This window comes from Macaca fascicularis, chromosome 4 (assembly GCF_037993035.2).
Source record: "Macaca fascicularis isolate 582-1 chromosome 4, T2T-MFA8v1.1".
Taxonomy (NCBI): Eukaryota; Metazoa; Chordata; class Mammalia; order Primates; family Cercopithecidae; genus Macaca; species Macaca fascicularis.
Genome location: NC_088378.1, coordinates 124,907,676 through 124,927,025, shown reverse-complemented (window position 1 = coordinate 124,927,025; position 19,350 = coordinate 124,907,676). Strand labels below are relative to the sequence as shown.

General features: G+C 34.9%; 1 protein-coding gene across 16 annotated transcripts in view; it reads left to right on the top strand.

Annotated features, from left to right (window-relative positions):
- SLC25A27 (solute carrier family 25 member 27) overlaps positions 1 to 19,350 on the top strand; it is a 41,530-nt gene that overhangs the window by 13,482 nt on the left and 8,698 nt on the right. For 7 of the 16 annotated variants that reach the window (XM_074037852.1, XM_074037850.1, XM_074037844.1 and 4 more), the window contains 4 exons: positions 1,067 to 1,151; positions 2,511 to 2,603; positions 3,520 to 3,622; positions 8,988 to 10,473. In XM_074037852.1, the coding sequence (XP_073893953.1) occupies positions 1,067 to 1,151; positions 2,511 to 2,603; positions 3,520 to 3,622; positions 8,988 to 8,990 (284 nt within the window). In that variant the 3' untranslated portion in view covers positions 8,991 to 10,473. Of the gene's footprint in view, positions 1 to 1,066; positions 1,152 to 2,510; positions 2,604 to 3,519; positions 3,623 to 8,722; positions 10,474 to 13,565; positions 13,679 to 16,075; positions 16,252 to 19,350 lie in introns of those variants that run through there. The other 9 variants (XM_074037847.1, XM_074037843.1, XM_045390233.3 and 6 more) reach the window with 4 other exon arrangements.

Sequence of the window (19,350 nt, the reverse complement as noted above, 5' to 3'; positions counted from 1 at the left end):
CAATTTCTCTTAGCTATCTACAAGTTTGTTTTCTCATGCTTTCTTTTGGTCTCTGTTCAAATGTCCACTTATCAAGAGGTCTTGCCTGATCACCCTATTTAAAATTAATAGAAACTATTCCTCCCTACCCTCTGGTACTCTCTGTCCCTTTCCTTACCTTCTTTGTCTTCAGGGCATTTACTTCAAGAGCAAGTGCATCTGAAACACCATGTAGTTTACTTGATTGTCTCATCCCACAACAGAGAGCAAGGGTGTTTGTTCACTTTGTCCATGGCTGTTTCCCCCAGTGCAATCAAATGTACCTATCCATTCTTGCCTTATTAAAACTTACTTCCCTATACTTTAGTGTGGGTAAACTTTATATAACTCCAGCATTGTGATGTCATTCTCCTATTTAAAAACCCTTCCATAGCTCTTCATTGCCATTAGAGAAAATGTATAAAAGGGCCAGGCGCGGTGGCTCACGCCTATAATCCCAGCACTTTGGGAGGCAGAGGTGAGCAGATCTCTTGAGCTCTGGAGTTTGAAACCAGCCTGGGTAACATAGTAAAACCCCATCTCTACAAAAATATTTAAAAATTAGCCGGATGCACACCTGTAATCCCAGCTCCTTGGGAGGCTGAGGCACAAGAATCGCTTCAGCCCAAGAGGCGGAGGTTGCAGTGAGCCGAGATTGTGCCACTGCACTCAAGCCTGGGTGACAGAGACCCTGTCTTGAAAATGTATAAAAGGCTTAATGTAGAATAATGGTCAGGACCTTTTATTTATAAGTGATAGGATTTCAATTCAGCTTTGGCTAAAAAAAGTAATTTATTGGCTCAAATACTAAAAGGCCCAGGGGTTGAGCTGACTTTAGGCACAGCTAGATTCAGGAGTCCAAATGATACATTTGACTTTCTGTCTCTTCTTCTTTTCCTCTCTCTCTGTAGCTGTGCTTTCCTTGAGAACAAGAAAGATTCCTTGGTATCTTTTATCCTGGTACACATTCCTGCCCCAAGCCTAGCATATTCTTGACACAAGACATTCACTGTTGACTGATGAATATTTAAACTTTTTCCATTGCCAGATTTAACCACTTACGATACAGTGAAACACTACTTGGTATTGAATACACCACTTGAGGACAATATCATGACTCATGGTTTATCAAGGTAAGGATTGTTTTAGTTGGACTCTGGGTTTTTTTTTTTTTTTTTTTTTTTTTTTTTAATAACTTTTTCTTCTATATTTGGCATAAATTCTTTAGACTCATTTGATTGGGATTGTACTGGCATCACCTTTAGAGAAGAGTATATTTATAAAGATGAATTTCTTAAAGTTTGTTGCAGTTAGAATGGGGAAGAGACAGTTGTAGGATGTTTTGGATTAAACTTCTCAAAATATTTGCACCTTGATGGAGCCATCCCAGGAACAGGCTATGATGATGGACTCTCCAACTCAACAGATATGTTTGAGTGCCTTTTATGTTAAAGGCACTGGGCAGGGCTCTGCAGTGGGCATCAAAGGAGTAAACTCAATTCCTACCCAGGGAACTTACCAACAAGGAAAACAAGACAAATATAAAAACACTCTACAGGAAATGCTAAAAGGAAGCAACTAGTTACTACAGGGTTCAGAGGAAGGAAAAAACCACTTGGAAGGATCCACAAAGGAGGTAGAAATAGACAAGGGTTTTGAAAAGCTGTGTCTCTTCACAGAAAGGGACAGGAAGAAGGCCTTTCCAGGAAGGAGCAGTACCTTGATCTCTTTGCAACACAATTTTAAATTATCCATTAGAATGACTTATTTTATAGATGTCTACTGTCCTTGACATTATAGTGATTTCATTTAGCTTCTGATCTTGTTTCCAAATTCTAAAACTTCCTATGCTATTTAGATGACCCTAAAACTAAATATAATAGTGTCAAGTCAAATATTTGGAGGTAGGAGTGTGTGTGTGTGTGTGTGTGTGTGTGTGTGTGTGTGTGTGTGTGTGAATTTAATCACTCCGAGAGTATTACTGACTCGGGGCTTTTGCATGTACTGTTCTATCTTCATGTAACCTTCTTCCTTCAGGTCTTCATACAGATGTGTCCTTTTTGACCACTCAGTTCTGCTGTCACCCCAGGAGCTTTCCCTGACTGCCTGTCACCCATTTGCTCCCTGTCACACTTCCCCATGTTTTTTTTCATAGCTTTTGTCAGCTTCTGAAATTATTTATTTCACTTCTGCCTTTTCCCAAGTGAAATATAAGCTCCTCAAGGGCAGGGTCTTACCTGTCTTGTTCATTGCCTAGAAGAATGCTTGGCACCAGCAGGTACACAATGCCTGTTTGTTAACTGACATTCTTTTTGTTTTTGATTTTTTTTTCTACCTCTTTAATTAATTTAGCATTAATTTTAAGCAAAAAGAGCATTATGAAGCTTATAAGAATACATTTAGTAGTATATTCTTTCTGAATACCACATTCCCTTTCCTAAGCTAGAAACTACTACATATCATCTTTCAATTTCATTTATTTGTATTTATAGTTTATGTTCTGGACTGGTAGCTTCTATTCTGGGAACACCAGCTGATGTCATCAAAAGCAGAATAATGAATCAACCACGAGATAAACAAGGAAGGTAAGTAAAAAGTCTTCAGTATCCATGTTCTTGAATGTCTGTAATACCATTGTTTTTCAAAGATGCATCTTTGCATTTTTTATTGATAGAAATGTGTTCGTGTGTTTTTTGAGAAAATTAAGAGCATTGTTTTTATGCAGTTACCTGCTCTTTGATGAAAAAGTGACAAGCCTTTGGGGAGATAAGCTAATTAACAATCATATTATTTAGACACAAGGTTTTTATTAGGACTTTATTGTTTTTAAAGAATTGTTGAAAGCATATTCTGCTGAGAATTTACACAGCACTTTCTTTAGAAGCTTATGACTTGAGTAGATAACATGGAGAATTTGATTCGATATGAAACAGTATGTTCTCTGTGGAAGAAAAAAGATAGAGTGAATTCTAAGTATAAGACCAAGGGTGGCATGAATCAGAAGAGTTAACCTTGAAAATATCTTTAAGATCAAAAGACGTTATCTCTATCTGTAGAACCACAAATATTTTTCTAAACTAGCAGAAAATATATATATATATTTTTTGAGACGGAGTCTCGCTCTGTCACCCAGGCTGGAGTGTAGTGGTGGAATCTCCCGCTCACTGCAAGCTCCGTCTCCCAGGTTCAAACCATTTTCCTGCCTTGGCCTCCTGAGTAGCTGGGACTACTGGTGCCCGCCACCATGCCCGGCTAATTTTTTTTATTTTTTTTAGTAGAGACGGGGTTTCACCGTGTGAGCCAGGATGACCTCAATCTCCTGATCTCATGATCTGCCCACCTTGGCCTCCCAAAGTGCTGGGATTACAGGCGTGAGCCACTGTGCCCGGCCAATATTTAATTTTTGTAAGATTCCTTAGACAACTTAATTTTATGAAAATATATATATATATATATTTTACACAGAAAAAAATTAACAAAAGGATCTTGTTTCCTTTGTAGGGGACTTCTGTATAAATCATCAACTGACTGCTTGATTCAGGCAGTTCAAGGTGAAGGATTCATGAGTCTATATAAAGGCTTTTTACCATCTTGGCTGAGAATGGTAAAGTTAGGTTTACTTCCTTTGTTTTTTTTTTTTTCTTTGTACTTAAATTACTTTTAATCTATAAGCATTTTCCCTTTTCTCTTCTGGTTTGAAGCATGGCCCTGCCCCCCAAATCAAAGTCCTTTCTTTTTTAAATCTTCTTTTATTTCCTTTCACCTCTCCTTAGAGTTATCTTGCCTTCTGTGGTAGAGTAAGATAAAATAAGTTACCTCCATTAATGAATAAGTTGATAGGCTTGTTATAAAGCCAGTAAATAGATTTTCTGTCATGTAAAATTTTTAGTATTCCATTTAGGTATATTTTAATATAATATTTTGGAACACATATACAGATTTTACACTAGAGATCTCTCCTACAAAAAAATTTACTGTTTCAAAAAAATTTGTTACTTTGATAGCAAATGTTACATTACCCATTAATATTTATTACTACAAAACTCTGCTTCATAAGAAAACATTATGTCATTTTTATTTGGTTTAGATGTTATTTTTCATTGCAGTGAACTAAGATATAGAATTAGACTTGTTTAAGCAATATAGAAAATATAATAAAATGTAGAATTCTAATCTATAATGTAGAATTAGACTTGTTTAAGCAATATAGCAAATATAATAAAAACAAAGTGCTGACTTTTCTATAAGTTAAAACATTTGAAAGAATGGGTGAGTTATAGGTTTAGAAATTCAAGCAATCAAAAATTAACACAATATATTATAATACAATTATATATAATATTACATGTATCTTTTTAATTGAGTACCTACATCATGCAAAGCCCTGTCCTGAGGTCTCAGTTTTGAATAAGAAACTATAAGTGATAAATGTTATGGGAAGAGTGCATAGTGCTATAGAAATATATAGCAAATAAGTACAGCCTAAACTGGCAATTAGGAAAACCTCCCTGGAGAATGGACTTTTGAATTTAGATTTGCAAAATGAGTAGGACTTAGCCAGGTAAAGAGGGCAGGAAAAAAAACATTCTCTATAGAGGGACAGTTGGAGTGGACAGAGAGCAGGGTGAGTTCAAGGAAACCTAGCAGGCCAAGCCACAGAGAGAGACCTCATGGAGAGAGTCAAAGGGTGAGACCAGAGAGAGGCAGACACCACACTGGGAAGGACATATGAGCCAGAAGAGTAATGGGCACCGGTTTGAAGAAACCTGCATTTTTAGAAAATTTGTTCTGCCTGTCATGTGGATTGGGAAAAGACCAGGAGTAATGATATATGAGAGATAATGGTGGCTTGGACAAGAGTATGACAGTGGGAACAAAAGATGGACTACAAACATGTTTAGGAGGTAGAAGGGGAATAGAAACATGACTAATTGGATGGGGATAGGAGAATGGTTGGAGAAGATAAGGAGGAGGATGATGTAATTTCCTAAAACGAGGATCATTTGCAGGGAAGAAGATCTGTAGGTAAAATAAGGTTAGTTTAAGACCTGTGAAATTTTCGATACCCATAGGACATCCAAGCAGAGATGTCTGGATGACAAACTGAATATACTGGTCTGGGTCTTAGGAGAGAATACAAGGATGGAGGTTTAGATTTGAGCATTTTCCACATATAGATAGTAATTGAAATGTTGGTAATAAATGATATCATCAAGGAATAGTAGGTATTTGTGTATTAATATGAAATTAACAGCCAAAGCCCTTGGCAATACCTGATAAAAGTATACTCGAGTTTGAGATATTATTTTGGTGGTTTTGATTATACCTTGAAATTATGTCAAAACTGTGGCTGTTTCTTACTGGAAAGGTAAAGTTTGATTTGGCCTGCATAAACCAGGCACTGTTATAAGCGCTGGTAACACTGAGGAATAACATAGTCTTTGCACTAGAGGAGCTTACAATGAGATGTAGAAGTTAAACATGTAAGTAGTTAAAATTACAGAAATAATAAAAATTACTAAATAAATACTACTGAATCACTTGGTATATGGCCAATATTGTGCTAATCATTTTCATGGCTTAACCCATTGAATTCTCCCAACAATCTGTGCTGTAGGTTACTATCATATCCCTCTTTTATAGAGGAGGAAACAAAAAACATCAAAAGTCTAAATAGCTTGGCCAGGTGAGTGGTTCAGGGCATCAAACCCAGGCGGCCTGACACCCGATAACATAGCCTTATTAAGGAGGTTGTATTCTTGCTCTACCAGTGGTATGAACAGTACTCTGTGGGAACACAGAGAGTGGAGTAGAAATGGCTATGACTATATCTGGAAAGTCACAAGAAGCTTCACAGAGCTGATATTTGATCTGGGCTTTGAGGCATCAATAGGCATTTGTCAAGAGAAATACAAGGGTACAACATGAGCATAGGGATCATGTCATGTGTAGGCCTGTTATGTTTGAGGAACTACAGAAAATTCAGTCTGGTTGAAGAATAGGTCCTCATAGGGGAGATGGTAGGAGATAAGGTTAGAGAAGTACTTAAGGACCAAGTTGGGAAGAACCTTGTGGGCCAAGCCTAGTAGTTTAGATGAACTCTATGGAGCACCTGCTTAAGCCCGGGAGCAATGTGCTAAGGTTTGTTTGACAGCAAGATTACTTTGGAAGCCGTATAGTAGATGCATTGAAAGCTAGGATATAAGAAAAGAAGTTTTAGCAATGATCTAACCAGTTAGATGACTGTAGAAATGGAGAGAAGATAAATTTTAGGGACATTTATGGTTAACTCCATAGGACTTAGTAACTGATTATATGCAGAAGGTGAGGGGCAGAAAAAAGCAAATGGGGCTTCTTGTGTTTCTTTAGGAGGATGAGTGAGACCATTGCAGAAACACAAAATCAGGGTCAGAAGGGATGAGGGGCAGGTAGAATATTTAAGTACAAAGGATGGGACCACTTTGTTTAATCCTTTGTCTTTATACATATGACTCAGGAAGTATAAATAACAAAAAAGAGTACTTAATACGTGCAAAGCTCTACATACATTACTTTTTTAAACTGTATAAGAACCTAGCAAAACAAGCAGTATTATCCTCATTATTTTTCAGATAAGAAAATCATGGCTCAAAATATAAGAAGCTTGCCCAAGTTCATGTAGCTAGTATGTGGCAGAGCTGGGAATTGACCTCAGATCTGTTCCACTCAAAACGTTATGCTCCTTACTAACACAATATACTGATTTGCTCAACATCCTGCAGCTAGCTACAGAAGTTTTAAAATTGAAGAGACATTCCTCGCAGTGGAGGGGTATTTAAAGAAAGGCTAGCTAACCACCAGAGATCACCAGAAAGTCACTGCCTGGTTGATTTGCCACAGTGCATGACCCGGAGCACAGAAACCTAGTTCATGAGCATTTCCAAGTAAATTGGCCTTGAAAATATAGATTTGACTCAGCTGATCTCATTGACACTGATGATCAGGCCACAATAGTTGGCTCGTTCACATCGCACGACACATTTGGCAAGTGATCTAGATGTTCAAGTCCTCTGGTCAATGTGTTTTTTCCTAAATTCAAGCTATATGGGTACTCAAGTAATAATTAGAAGGTTTCTTTCTTAACACAGAATCAGAACAAGAGGAGCTTATTTGTAAACTTAATCAACCCAAGAGAGCTCTTATGTGTTCAGCTCCACAGTAGCAGGCATGAAAAGGGACTCTGCTTCTGGTTTTTCTCCAGCCTTATGGCAAAAGATAGACCAAAAGAAACAATATAGGTTCATATACACTTGTATTATTTGCAATGCTCATAGCTAGATCAGTGAGAAAATCAGCAAGCAAACATAGTGCCCACATGTGCTACTCCTGTACAGAGGCTTGGTAAATTCCATTTATATACCACCCACATTCTTTGGCTATATGATCTCCTACTCTTTAAAAAAAACTCTATTCAAAATCCAGCTAAACTCTATCCTGATCCCTTCTACTGGATAGAGGTACTATGACCTTGCTTTGCTCAGTCCCTGGTTAGTACTTATTTCATTTGCCTATAGTTTTTGTTGCTATAATGTCATTAACATGAAGAAGAAGATTGATTACCACAGCAATTAAGAATGATTGCATAGGGGTTCTTAACTAAGACCTCTACCTTCTTCATCCAACTCCAGTTATATTCGTTTACTTCATTTTTGTTGTCACAAGAATATGGTATCATCATAGCTTTATATTCCTTATTTCATGTATGTCATCATACCTTTAAATAACCAAGATATATTCTCCTAAATCCACTACTTAGTGAATTCTCAGTTTACTAATATAACATGCTCAGTATTTCCAAACAAATATGAGATAAACATTGCTTTACAAACAAAACTAAATACATTTTATTTTCTAATTGCTTAAGCTTATTTATCTACTCTAGAATGATAGAGCTGCTTTCTGTTCAATTTTGATTAGAACTGAATTAGACAGGAATTATTAGATCCAAGGCATTCTCTGTTCCGGTGTTTACCCTGTGATTTCCCTCTGTATCTTTACTGTTTACATCCTCAGCATTTATGTCTTCTTCTAACCCTTATTCTTTTATAATTCCTTTAGATGTAGCTATACCTTCATTCAAGTTAAAGACAATGCTTTCTGAACTGGAAGGGCTTTTCTATATTTAATGTGAATTTTTATGTAAATGTTGTGAGACATCAGGTGTTGGTTTTGTGACCTAAATCGCCAAGGATAATCTTTCACCTTCCTCACTTTCAAGTTCTAAAGTGACTTATTTTTATGCTCCATATACAAACTAGATATAGAAAAGCCTGCCTAGAATTCAGGCATCTTGAGTCCCAGCCCTTTAGCCAGTAATGGTTCAATAAAAAGAACTCTGAGAATGGAAAACAGAAGCCTGTGGTCTAGCTCTATAACATGCCAAAAGGCATTTGACTGCTAAGCCTCAGTGGTCTCATTTGAAAAACAGGGATATTAATATCTTTCCTTTCTATTGTAAGATGTTGTTTAGAGAAATCTGTGATAAATAAGACATAAAAATGCTTTGTAAATTATAAAGTCCTTTACAAAGGTGAAATACCAAAATATTTGTTTTCAGCCTAAGTGGATGGAAAATGACTTTGTCATTCAAATATATGTATGCACATATGTAGAATATTTATAATTGCTTTGAAATATGCACTAACTTCTTTGGTTAATCTTTCAGACCCCTTGGTCAATGGTGTTCTGGCTTACTTATGAAAAAATCAGAGAGATGAGTGGAGTCAGTCCATTTTAAACCCCTAAAGATGCAGCCCTTAAAGATACAGTGTTCAGTATTATTGAAATATGGGCATCTGCAACACATACCCCCTATTATTTCTACCTCTTTAGGAAGACACCTATTCCACAGAGACTGATTTATAGGGGGCAGCACTTTATTTTTTTTCTGGAAACCCAAGTTCTCTTTGACTCCTCTTTTTGTCCAAAAGTGATCTGGTCGGATCTCACAAGGCCATCCAATGAGACCCCGCACAGCATTTTCTAAAGAAGAATCGAAGCCTGACCACTTTCACCTTGGGCAAGAAGGTTTGGCCCTTGAGTTGCTATTCTATGCTGAAGAGCCTGCTTAGAGGAGGAGTACCAGGAGGGAGCCAGCATCTCAGATCTGAAGTAGATGATAGGAATGTGGAAGAACATATACGTAGTGCTTAAGAAATACATTTAACCTGTTATGTCAGTATTTATAATTGAAGTTTGATAATTCACTTTTCTGTCATTGTTAAAGTGTACATATTGTAAATTAAAGGGAGGTGAATGGAAATTAATGAATAAACATTTTGAGTTTCCCTAGTATTGAAGGAAGTTGTACTTCTTGTCAGAAAGATTAAAAAAATCAAGTTGAAATGATGTTTGAATTTCAAGAAAAGAGGCTGCTGTCAGTACCCTCTCATTAGATGTGTTAATTGGTTAGCACTCCACTGCACATGCTAATGACTTCCTCTGACAGCCACACACAGAATCTTGATGAAAAAAGAGCAGAGCATTTGCCTTGTTACATAGTCTGTTACAAGCCAGATATATTGCTAGCTCTCAAGAATTGTAATATATTAAGAACTACAACTTATTTGATTAAAACTCAGCTGTATAGATCCTTTTATAAAGCACCTTTTGTTAACCATCAGCCTTTCATTGGTATTTTAAAAGCAAGGCAGATAGTCATGCGTCCTTTCTTATCTCCCTTACCTGACACTAGGGGCTCTAGAGAGGCAGAGAGAGCACTCACAAATCACACTAAAACTGCCAATGGCCTGACTCTTACTCAGTTTAGCGAAGCTCCTTGCCTAAAAAGTGATAAGTAAAAATCTGTTTATGGTATACAGTTATGTCTCCAATCTTTGAATCAAATCCATGTTCTTATTTTAGAAAGGTAAAAGAGTTCTTCAAATTCAGCTATATACCACCAGCTCTCCCAGCCTCAGACGGTGGGCATTTCTGGATGGTTGGCTGCGGTTATGGATAAAGCCTGTAACTGTTAAAATAGAAAAACATGAAGCTCAGGCCCAAGAAAGGCCTTGGAGCCAGCCAAACAGAATTGGTTCTGATGGACATGGATGATGTTGAACAGAAAAAAGTTTACAAGTGCTTTGTGGTTGCACTAATGTATACTCACTGCCATTTTAAGAGGGGAAAGTACACTTTAAAATATATTTGAATGTCATGTACTGATATGCAGTAGCTTATTGTTTTTCTAGTTGCAGAGAATGTGAAGTTTAATCTCTTAAAATATTTAGATGGTCTACTTTTTCATTGAATTTGTCAATATGTAATTGCATTGTAAAATATTATATATATATATATATATATGCTTAACTTCCCACATGTTCTGCATTGAACCACTTTGGGAAAATTTTGTTTTTTTATGTTTTGTAATTTTTAAAATTAAGTAAAGACTGGATCAAAATAATTACATCCAAACTGGACCATGAACAATTGATTTAGCTTTATTCTTTGGGGGGTTGGGGAGTTGGGATGAAAACACTGCTTATGCACTGACATCATTCCTTGGGATCTGGATCAACATGAATTTCAGGAATTTTTAACCTGAAATGACTCCTTGAGATTATCTGATTCAACCTTCCCATTTCACATGTTAGTAAACTGAGATTCAGAGTAGAGTTGTTCATGCTCATGAGTGACTTAGTAGCAGAGCCAGGATAAAAACACAGTTCCCCTAATTAATATGATTATTATGACTGAGAGTTATTGTTCACTAATTAGGTATCAAGGAAGGCTCTTATATCATGGTCACAAACCAGTAAAGTCTTCTAAAAACAGATTTTTCCTTATGGCATTTTTGTCTCATACATTTTAAATGAATCTGAATTGCCTCTAGCATACATTTTAGAATGGAGTCACCATGCTTTAGCTTGAACATTAAGACCTTCTATAATCTAACCAAATCCAGTATACCCATCACTTATCCAATCACATTCATAATTTTCTGATGAAATCATATCTACTGATTATCTTGGAACACTGCTTATTTTTGCCAACTCGGAATTATCAACTCATTTTCCAAAATAATTCTCAGTAAATAAAAAGGATTTAAAATTTCAGTAATTTTTGTGTCCATACTCACAGGCTTAAGAATTCTAAACTCACTTACTTATTATAATACCACTCTATGTGGTATTTCTCTACATTTTTTCTCCTCTCAAATGATTTTTTTCTTACTGAAAATGCATATACTTATTTTTAATTATGTACAGTTTTTTATTTGTATAAATGAATTAGTATATCTAATTATAGACTAATTTATACAATAAGATATAAATTATATATGAATTAATTTATATATATAATTAAAGTGGTAACATTTATTAAGTTTGCTTTCAATATGGAATAACATGTCTTTTTCAAGTGCTCCAAATCCTATTTGATTGTAAGCCACTAGTGGACAGGTGTACATCTTCCATTTTTATATAAATCTCTGCTCTCTTTAGTAGCATTTATTTGCTATTAAGAAAAAAGTGATTACAGCTACATTGATAAGATAAAATTAATTGATAACAAGAATCAATTAATTTTATCTTTATTGTTTTAAGAATCTGTGACTATCATATGAGTCTGCAATTTCTCTTTTACTTTGCTAATAAAAAAATTCAGGACAATGTAAATATAAAAGAATTTGTTACTCAGTGATCTTCAAATTTTCAAGCACATTTATTTACAGTTGTTATAATTACATATATTTTTTCTATTAATGAAAACAAATTCCTTCAGGACTTTCCTAGAAAAAAATGGTTAATTTTAATACTTGATGGTTAAAACAAGTTCTTTGGAAAGGAAAATAAGTAATTCTTTGCTTTCCAATTAAACTGAGACTCTTTAAAGATGACTACCAAGCAAATATATATTATTATTGAATGCCAGATAATGTGGAAGAAAGACTGAACCCAGAGTATCCTACTTTGGGTTCTAATTCTGACAGAAGAGTATAACTAGGATCAAGTCCCTTCACTTCTGAATTCCCATTTCCTTAAAAGCTGAAGTGAGACGAGCATGGTGGCTCACACCTGTAACCCAGCACTTTGGGAGGCCAAGGCGGGCAGATGCCTGAGCTCAGGAGTTGAAGACCAGCCTAGGCAACAGAGTGAAACCCTCGTCTCTACTAAAATACAAAAAATTAGCTGGGCGTGCAGGCATGCGCCTATAGTCCCAGCTACTCAGGAGGCTGAGACAGGAGAATTGTTTGAACTCGGGAGGCGGAGATTGCAGTGAACTGAGATTGCACCACTGCACTCCAGCCTGGGCAACAGAGGGAGACTGTCTGCGAAAGAAAAAAAAAATGCTGAAGTGATTGACCTCTAGAATCTTAACCTGTATATACTTAAAGGGAGCCATTATATTGATGTAATGTTTAAAAAAATAGAATTTTTAAAATTTCATTAGGATTCTTTTTGCCTGGGTTTATTTTCTCGTATTTCAAGATAGGGGAAAAAATTATTCAGACCTTAAAGTATAATACAGAGTTCTTAATGTGTCTGGACTGTCTCATCCTGAAATCCATTCTTCACAGGGAAGCACCCTCATCTTCCATTGGGCAACTTTGGGCATATTCTCACCTTCAATTTCTCCTATATACACACATAGTAAAAATTAAAACCTTTAATGCTATATCCAAGACCTTCTCAATCTGACTACAGGCCATTTTTCTCACTTTTACCTTTCACTGCTACCTGTACCCTACCTCCTTGGAAATGCATTGCTCTAATTATTTCCCTGGAGATGCTCTATACTTGCTGCTTTTCTATGTAGTTTATTCTGTTCCCTCCATCTACCTTTCTTCCCACCACCACCACCTAGTCATCTTTATTTGTATTGATTAAATTCTACCTCAGTTATCTAAAACGATCACCTACTATTTCCTCTCTGAAGCCTTCAGTATCTTCAGTACCCCCTTTCTCCCATTGCTTCCCCTACTACATAGATGTACGTATCAGCATCCCCTACACAAGATGTATCGCTTGAAAGCAAGGACCATGTAACACATCTTTGTATCCCTTATAAACTTCAAATAGGAGCCACTCTGAAGGTACCCGTTGAATTGAGAGGGTTTTTTGGGGAGTGGGGAGAAAGACATTTATACACATGATTAAATCATTTTGTTCTCTTCTTCAGAATAATTATGTTGGGTCAATAACATTTCTGATTTTATAAAATTTTTTTACCATATTAAATGCTTAATTGTTTTTAAATGATCATGTGTGTTTAAAACATGTCATAATTTTTAAGGATCATCTTCATCAGTTTAATAGCTATTCCATAAAATCTAGAATTTGATAGTTTCAAATAATATATAATTGACTAACAGTTAATAAATATGTGATATGCTTACATTATTCTTCATTTTAAAGCATGTATGGAAATGTACGGAAACAAAGCCTTTATTTGGCCTTCATTGATGCCATACACATGCACATTTTACCCACACTCAAGTGTTTAATTATTTCCGAATTTTGAGGAATACATTATTTTTTTCTCTCCCCATACTTTACCCCCAACAGGCTGCTGTGATTGTCAACAGCAGCAGGAGCCACTTCAAGGTTTGATAAAAGCAGATGAAGATGCTTAAAGATGTCTGTTTGCTGAAAATATCTGGTAACAGACAGGAATATATGTGAGTAAATAAACTGTGTTATTCTGATTTTAAAAGTAAATGTTTTAAAGTGCCTAATTGCTTGTTATCACGGGTTTTGTTTTGTCCTGTTATAGTTCTGAGTTAAGAAGGTAATAACAAGGAAGAAAATACATGCTACAGCATGGATGAACCTTAAAAACATTATGCTGAGTGAAATAAGCCAGGCAAAAGTGAACACATACATAATTTTACTTGAGGTACTAGAATAATGAAATTCATAAAGACAATATAGAATAGTGGGGAGGGCATGAGTAGTTGTTTAATGGGTACAGTTTCAATTTGGGAGATGAAAAAATCGAAATGGATGGTGGTAATGGTTGTACAACAATGTGAATATATTTAATGCCACTGAGCTCTACACTTAAAAATGGTTTGAATAGTAAGTTTTGTTTTATGTATATTGTACCACAATAAACAGAAAATTTAAAAATCCATGTGCGTAGATGCGAAAAAATGTTAGCAAATTAAATCCAGCATCATATAAAGTATAAATACATCATGACTAAGTGAGATTTATCCTGGGAATACAAAATTAGTTCAACATCCTAAAAAAATCAATATAATTCACCCAATTAACAGAACAAACAAAACATGTATCAATAGAATGTGAAAAAGTATTTGATAAAATTCAATAGTATTTGATAAAAATTCTCAACAAAATAGCAAAAAAAAAAAAAAAAAAAAAAAGAAAGAAACTTCCTCATCCTGTTAAAAAGGATCTAAGTAAAACCTATAGCTAACATTGTATTGGTGAAAGACTTTCTCCTTAAATCAGGAACAAGGCAATATCAATTCTCACCATTTTATTCTAATCTGTACTGAAGTTCTTAGCCATTGCAGTAAACCAAGAAAAGGAAATAAAAGACACATTTATTAGAAAAGAAGACATAGAACTGCCTTTATTCACAGATGATATAACTATGTATATAAAAAAGCCTCAAGGATACCAAAAGCTACAAGAATTAATAATGAAGTCCTAGTAAATTCACAAGATATAAGGCCAATATACAAAAATATATTTTGATATACTGGCAATGAAAAACTGGGGACTAAAATATTTAAAAATTAATATTATTTACAATAGCATAAAAACATTAAAAACTTAGATATAAATCTAACAAAAGTATACAAGATTTGTTCACTGAAAAATATAAAACATTACTGAGAGAAATTAAAGATTTTAGTAGAGCAATGAACTGTGTCCATGGATTAAAAGACTCAGTATTGCTCCAAAGTTAATTCTTGTCAAATTGATCTCTACCTACAATGAAATTCTAATAAAACCCCAGCAGGTTTCAATTTTTTTTTTTTTGCAGAAGTTGACAAGTATATTCTAAAATACATATAGAAAATCAGAAACAATTTTGAGGAAAAAGAACAAAGTTAGAGGATTAATATTACTTAATTTTAAGATTAGCTTTCAAGCAGTTTAGAAAATAATCAAAACAAAGGGGTATTGGCACAAAGACAGATGTAGAGATTGATGCAACAGAATAAAGAGTCAAAGAATAAACTCACATACATATGGTCAATTAATTTTTGGCAAAAGCGCCAATAACTTAACTGAATAGTATAGTCTTTGCAACAAATGGCAATATAACAATTGGATATCCATATGGAAAAATAAAATCCTCAATCCTTACCTCACTACAAAAAGTAAAGTTAAAATGAATCATAGACCTAAATACAAGAGCTAAAATTATAAAACTTCTAAACAAAGCACTGAAAGTTTGTTTTTGTGAGTTCTTGTTTTGTTTTGTTTTTTCACCTTGGGTTAGTAAAAGATTTAATGGAACAATAACAACAAAATAAACTACCATTTAGAAAAGAAAAATGTGTGAATAATTTGATTTCATCAAAATTACAAACTCTTTTCTTCAAAAGACACTATTTAAGGGAATAAAACTGTAAACATTTGTCAAAATATCATCAAACTGTATAATATGAAAGTGTTTTACTGTACAAAAATTATGCCTAAATAGATCAAATTTTTTAAAAACCTAATTTAAGATTTTTAATCTTTAAGAATCTTAGGAGAGAACATATTTTTAAGTTTCAATTTCATTCATATTACTAATAACGACAACTTATTACATTTCCTGTGGTGGGTATTTTACCCATATTGGCTCATTTAGTCATCATAGTTAAGTATAGTTCCATTTTTAGAGATGAAGAACCTAACCAAGAAAATTTTATTATCCATGTCACCCTGAGATGATGAACAGGGACTTTCAAAATCTAAAGTCCTTCCTTTCCCACTATGTTTTGTTGCATCTCAAGTATTTATTTAATGCAAACATGTTAACTGTATTTACATTAATTCATGCAGTCCTTGGAACCAAAGTGTAAGGTGCATGTCGTTATATCCATTTTCAGATATGGAAACAGACGGTAAATGATTTGCTTGGGTTACATGGCTCTTACAAATGGAGGCCAATCCTGCTGTAACTCAAAAGACTATGCTCTCTCTACTCTCATTGCCCCCTATAATGATTTGGTCTTGAATTGTCTGTGTGTGTATTCTAATAAAATTGTATTTTGTGGCACTGAAATCTTAATTTTTTAGAATTTTTAAAAACAATTTTAGATTTTCATAAAGTTTCCAAAAAAATGTATAGGGATGTACCATAACTGTTGTACACAATCAAAACCAGGAGCAAACTGACATTGGTACAATCCACAGATTCCAAAGTCACTCATTTACAAGCACACATTTCTCTCTCTCTGTGTGTGTGTGTGTGTGTGTGTGTGTGTGTGTGATTCCATGCAATTTCATCACCTTTGTGTAGCTTTGATAACTATCACTACACACAAGATAAAGAACAGTTCATCAGCCCATGGCTAATGCTATCCCTTTATAGGCACTTTCATCCCTTTTTTCCCCATCCCTAACTCCTGGAAGCCGCTAATCTTTTCTCCATCTCTATAATTTGTTAATCTAAGAATATTATGTAAATAGAACAATGCAGTATGTAACCTTTTACTATTTTTTTCACTCAGTAAAATTCTATGGAGAACCTTCCTAAGTTGTTGCTCACATCAATAATTCATTTTCCTTGTTATTGCTGTGTAGGACCCTTTGGTATTGATATACCACAGTTTGTTGAACCATTTACCCATCAAAAGGCATTTAGGTTGTTTTCAGTTTAGGGTTATTAGGAATATAGTTGCTATTAACATTCATGTACAGGTTTTTGCATGAACATGTTTTCATTATTTGGGATAAATGCCTAAATGCAATTTCTTAGTCATATGGCAAGTACATAGTTTTTAAAATGTGGCTGTACCATTTTACATTCTTACCAGCAACATAAGTGATGCAGTTGATTCACATTCTTGCCAGTACTGGTGTTATCACAATTTTTTAGCTTAGTCATTATCATGGAATGTAATGATATAACATTGTGGGTTTTTTTTTTTGTCTAATAACTAATGACATTGAATATATTTTCATATTCTTCTTTGTCATCTGTACATCCTCCTCTGCGAAATGCTACTTCATATCTTTTGCCAAATTTATTTTTTTTTACTATTGAGTTTTGAGAGTCGTTTATCTATTATAGATACAAGTCCTATGTCAGACATGTGGTTTGCAAATATTTTCTCCCTGTCTATAGCTTGTCTTTTTCATTATCCTAACAGGGTATTTCTTACTTGAATTGTTTTCTAAAAATATCCAGTGAATGTTAATTTTTCTAAGCAACTTTAAACAAGGCCAACTAGTAGTATAGAAACTATAGACTGTAAAGTATACTGCATTTCTACTTAGAGTTCTCTATATACAGAGGTCTAAGGTAGCACAAAATAAATATGATTTCTTTAGCCCAATTTTCCTGCATCTTTTCCATAAAAAATATTGAAGTGGCTCACAATATTAGTATTCAAACACCTGTCATACATATTTCATCCCTGGCCTTATCCTTTCCCCCTTTATCCTTTACATATTTATATTAGGATAAGAATATCCCGTCTCCCAAACTTCACATACCGGGGCCTGTCAACGGGTAGAAGGATAGGGGAGGGATAGCATTAGGAGAAATACCTAATGTAGATGACGGGTTCATGGGTGCAGCAAACCATCATGGCATGTGTATACCTATATAACAAACCTGCATGTTCAGCACATATGTCCCAGAACTTAAAGTATAATAATAATAATAAAAGAATATCCCCTCTCCCTTCCTTTCCGAAACCAAGGGCCTCTCAAGACTAATGGGAGGAAAGTTTATTTATTATAAAACTCAAGATATTTTGCTTAATATAGTAGGGGAGATATATGAGGGGATCTTCATCCTCACAGTGCAATGACCTGATTTTCAAAACTAACCCAAGTCCTTGTCCAACAGCAGAGCAAGACAGAACAAACTAACACTAACTGCTCCAGATACAGAAAAAGTGGGACATTTGAAACATCTGGGTGGATGGGGGTAAGGGATTCGGATCAACGGCCACGTGATACACCCAGACATCCTAGGATTAAGGCCATGAGCCATGAAAGGAGGTTGGAGGACAAATGAAATAGAAAAAGTAAGTCATAGTATCTACAACCCTGTGGTCTACAAAGGAGTTTGGTTATACAACATGAACCTGAAATAGACGATGGATTAAAGTCTCCATTATTCTATGTAATGATAAAACAATTTCAAGTGATCATAAGACCATTTTATAATGAACTCCTTCTTTCCACTGTAAAGGGCATAGTGTTAGATTGCTTACCCTTTTGTTAAAATTTACTGGATGCTAACAGTCCAGCACTGGCTAAGCAGCGAGAACATAAAAATAAATGAGAAGTGTTCCTGCTTTTAAGATGTTCCTACTGTGGTAGATAGAGAGCTACAAAATACAATAGATAATATAGAAGTGTGTTAAAAAAAAAAAAAAAAAAAAAAGGAATAACCAGTTCTGCCAGGGTGAATAGTAGGGTCATGAGGAAAAGACATTTGAGCTAGGTTTTGCTAGATGTTTTTAAATAAAATGTTTTTCTTCCATAATGAATATGAAACAATTAGAAAAAAAATGGGAAAACTGAGTTTGCAAGGATGAGTTCTTCAGGAAAAAGCCAAAGCTTTTAGAGAAATTGGATTCATTCATTCATTCATTCATATTCATTTAGCAAATATTAATTGCCTTCACTCCAAGCTAGATTCCAAGAATCCAACAAACGCTACTTGCCAAACGGAACCTGTTGGCTGGCGGGATGATAAGAGATCAGACAGTTGCCACACAATGTTAAAAGTGCCATGAAAAAGTAAGCATAGGGTGATGTGGAAGCACATGGTGCCTCTAATCTGGACAGATGGAAGATACTGAGATTTACAGTTAGGCAAGGGTCATTTTAAGCACTGCCTTATTGTATTTGTATTTAATAACATTTCGAAACATGGAGTAGAAGGAAAAGTGCAGGCAAACTATAAGAAGCTTCCAGGGATGTGTCTAACTTTGCAAATGAACAAAAATCTAATGTAGACATATCCTGGAAACTTCCCATAATTTACCTGCACTTTTCCATTCCAAATGTAGGTTTGGACATTTAACAAACAGAGGCCTCAAAGGGTTATCCTGTTAAGATTTTAGTAGATACAGCAGGGGCTTGAAGGAATGTTGATTCCATATCTCTTGGCCTCCTTTTATGAATCCAGTTCTGTGCTAGC